The sequence below is a fragment of the Cibotium barometz genome, chromosome 37 (genome assembly GCF_041138505.1).
Source record: "Cibotium barometz isolate CiBa-2024 chromosome 37, ASM4113850v1, whole genome shotgun sequence".
Taxonomy (NCBI): domain Eukaryota; kingdom Viridiplantae; phylum Streptophyta; class Polypodiopsida; order Cyatheales; family Cibotiaceae; genus Cibotium; species Cibotium barometz.
Window position 1 is genome coordinate 7846022 of NC_141082.1, and position 3795 is coordinate 7849816.

The following is a 3795-nucleotide window of genomic DNA, read 5'->3' on the forward strand; positions in this document are numbered from 1 at the left end:
GCATCCAAGTCTCCCCAGCCAACCTCCCCGACATCGTCATTCTGCTCCCACGACGCTGCCGCCATCCCTTCGCTCTCCCCTCTCCGTACGCTTGCATGTGCTTAACGTGTGCCAGCCACTTGCCACGGTATGATACCATGCAAAATATAGAATTCTATAGCCCATGCATTCATTTATATTGATTTCGAAAATTTGACCAAACAATTCTCCTAAAAAATGATGATGAACAAGCAAGTTGAGTGGCAACCCCAACCCTCTACAACATTGTTGGGAATTTTTTTATTATCAAGCATTACATCAATCCTTTTCTCCTGGATTGAAGAAGAAATAATAATTTTGAACAAGCATTTTATTCTAATTATAACAAAATCTTGAGATTTTTGACATTTTTTTAAATTCTGAACCGGGCCATCTTGATTGCCCCGTGGCCCGCCCATTCTCTAATGTGAAAGGCCTATCTCTGTCCTGTGAGCGAGCGTACGCAGGCCGCAGCACAAGTCACGAAGGTTTCTTGCATGGGCTGGAGCCTGGGAGAGCAATGTCCTGAAAGAATCTGCACAGGCCGGCCACTTTGGGCAGCCGAGCCCTTTTGAGCTTTCCAGGGCGTGCAAGCGTCGAGGGCTGAGAAGTTTGAGAGCGTCCCTCCCTCACTTGGCTGTTACCCTGTGGGCCGCTTTGATAGGGAACCGCTCTAACAGCTTAACAACAAGAGAAGATTATCTGCACAACGGAAAGGTACATATGTGTTGGTTAGGTCAATCTGGATGGCGGTTCTTCCTTTACCTCTGCCACCAGGAAGAACATCAGCAGCGCCGGAAGCAGTAGCACCACCCCAATCACAGAAACACCAATTACAACAGAGAAGAGGAAGGGGTCAACAACAACAGGAGAGGCAGGATGAGCTGTGTGAGTACACCAGGCAATACCACAAACGAAGCCCTAGTCATGCTAAGGCTGCTGAAGAAGGCCCCCCCCTGTACAACCAGCACAATCCCCCATGGGTGGATGATTCAAGGCTGCCCATCATGCACGACCATCATCATCATGGTAGTCCTCCTCCCCTACCACAGCAAGAAAAGGGACCGCAGAATTCTTCTCCTTCATTTATATCTCACAAGGATGGTGAGTTTCTCCAAATTCTTTGCAACGAAGGACGCCTGGACCAGGCACTGGATGTCCTCTCACACATGCACGTACCCCTCTCCACCACAACCTACCACTCCCTTCTCAAGGCATGCAATAACAAGAAGGCCCTCACACATGCCAAGACAGTTCAAGCACATATCGCCCAACATAAAGCCGACCTCACCAGCTTCCTTGGTGGCTACCTGGTTGTGACACTTGCAAGGTGTGGTGCAATCGATGATGCCCACTCTATATCTGCCAGATTGCCTCACCGTACAGTCTTCTCCTGGACAGCTCTCATCTCTGCCTTTGTAGACTCTGGCCGTGGGCGGGAAGCACTTCAAATGCAGCAATGCATGCGAGAGGACGGTCTGGAGCCAAATTCTTTTACCTATGTCAGCCTCTTCAAAGCCTGTGGAAGCATCCCAGACCTCGAACAGGGCAAGAAACTACATGCTGATGCCCGCAGTAAAGGTCTGGCTTCTCATATCTGTGTTGGCAACACCCTTGTGAGTATGTATGGCAAGTGTGGGGCAGTTGCCGAAGCAGAGGATGCATTCACAGCACTATCTGAGCGTGACATTGTTTCATGGAATTCAATGCTTTCAGCATATGTCGAGCAGGGGGAAGGAGAGAAGGCTTTACTCTTGTACAGGCAAATGAAAGGGGAAGGCATGACTCCAAACCAGCTGACATTTATGATGGCTCTTCAGGCATGTGGCACCCTTGCAGAGAAGGAAGGTTTTTTTTTGGAGGGACGATTGTCCAAAGTGATGTGTTTGGAAAGCGGACATGCATTACATGCAGATATTCGCACAAAGGACCTTGCAACTAATCTGGTTGTTGGTACCGCCCTTTTGAGTGTGTATGGCAAGTGTGGTACTGTCATGGAAGCAGAGGATGTGTTCCGATCATTATCTCAACATGACATTGTGTCATGGACTGCAATGCTCACAGCTTATGTTGAACAGGGCCAAGGAAAGAAGGCTCTACAGTTGTACACACGAATGCAAGAGGAAGGCATGAGTCCAAACCCCTTGACATTTGTGATCGCCCTTCAGGCATGTGCTAACCTTGCCGAGAAGGAAGAAGGTTTTGCCGTGCAGGAACGATCAATCAAAGTCGTGTCCTTGGAAATTGGACAGGCCTTGCACACAGATGTGTGCGTGAAGGGCTATGCCTCAGACGTCCTTGTTGGTACGGCCCTCTTGAATATGTATGGCAAATGTGGGGCCATTTTGGAAGCCGAGGACGTGTTCAATGCATTATCTCAACGTGACATGGTGTCGTGGAATGCGATGCTCTCAGCATATGTTGAGCAAGGGGAAGGAGCAAAGGCTTTACAGTTGTGCACACAGATGGAAGAAGAGTGTTTGAGTTTAGATGATATCACACTTACTTGCATTTTGCAAGCTTGCAATGAAACAGGAAGCTTGGAGTTATGCAAGCAGGTTCACTTTTACATTGTCTCCACTGGGTGTGATCAAATCTCCTCCGTCACATCCACTCTAATTGGTGCATATGGGGGGTGTGCAAGCATGGTAGATGCACAAGCAGTCTTTGATGGACTTTCTGAGCCTGATATTGTGTCATGGACTGCATGTATTGTTGGTCATGCAGGAGAAGGAAATTATGCAGCAAGTTTGCACATGTTTGAGAAATTGAAGCGAGCAGGTAAGAGTCCTGATGATGTAACATTCACCTCCATTCTTTCAGCTTGCTGTCATAGTGGCCTTGTTGCCAAAGGTCTCGAGTATTTTGAATCCATGAGCAGAGATTATGGCATACTTCCAGAATTGAAGCATTATGGTATTATGCTAGACCTCCTTGGACGTGCAGGTGACTTCAAGAGGGTTGAGAACATGTTGGGGAGGATGCAGATGCAGGCTGATCTCAACATTTGTTTGTGCTTGCTGAGTGCATGTCGTACACATGGTAATGTAAAGCTGGCAAAACAGGCATTCGATCATGCAGTGATTCTGCAGCCCAAGCAGTCTGCAGCATATGTTTTGATGTCAAACATCTACAGTGAAGCTGGTCTGCATGAATGCGCACGTGAAGTGGAAAAATCTAGGCTGAGAGAAGGTGCTTGGAAGAAGCCTGGCCAGAGTTGGATTGAGCATGAGCATGAAGTACATTCGTTTATCATAGATCATGAACATTCACAAATAAAGCATTTGTATCATGTCCTACATGAGAAGATCAAAGAGCTCAAGGAGAAAAGTGACATTCAACGGCACGATTTGGGTGATACTGCAGACGATGCAAAAGAATGATCCCTGTGTGGCCATTCACGGTTGTTGGCCATAGCATTTGGACTCCTTAACATACTTATAGAAAAGCCAATTCATACACACCTGTATGTATAGACTGTCACAATACAGTCGTAGACAGCAAATGTTCATGTGGAGATTGCTTTTGAGTGCAGCAAGTGTGCGGTCAAATATGAGTCCAGCAAGTGATCAAGTTACAAATCGATATCTAGGATAGGGAGATCATAACTATTGATATAAATCAGAGGATAGGGAGATCATACAAATCGAGTCCACCGTTTCGTAGACAGTAAATGTTCATGTGGAGTTTGCTTTTGAGTGCAGCAAGTGTGAGGTCAAATATGAGTCGAGCAAGTGATCAAGTTGCACAGTAAACCCATTGTGTTGTGGTTAGAAA

General features: G+C 46.8%; 1 protein-coding gene across 1 annotated transcript; it reads left to right on the plus strand.

Moving 5' to 3' along the window:
- Positions 1–764: 764 nt before the first annotated feature.
- LOC147616889 (putative pentatricopeptide repeat-containing protein At3g01580) lies at positions 765–3401 on the plus strand. Its single transcript, XM_086776284.1, has one exon. It carries the CDS (start codon positions 765–767, stop codon positions 3399–3401), a length of 2637 nt encoding a protein of 878 aa, XP_086632410.1.
- Positions 3402–3795: the final 394 nt, after the last annotated feature.

What these genes read in the sequence shown, in the direction of transcription:
- LOC147616889 (XM_086776284.1), top strand. Translation starts at nt 765, where the DNA reads ATGGCGGTTCTTCCTTTACCTCTGCCACCAGGAAGAACATCAGCAGCG.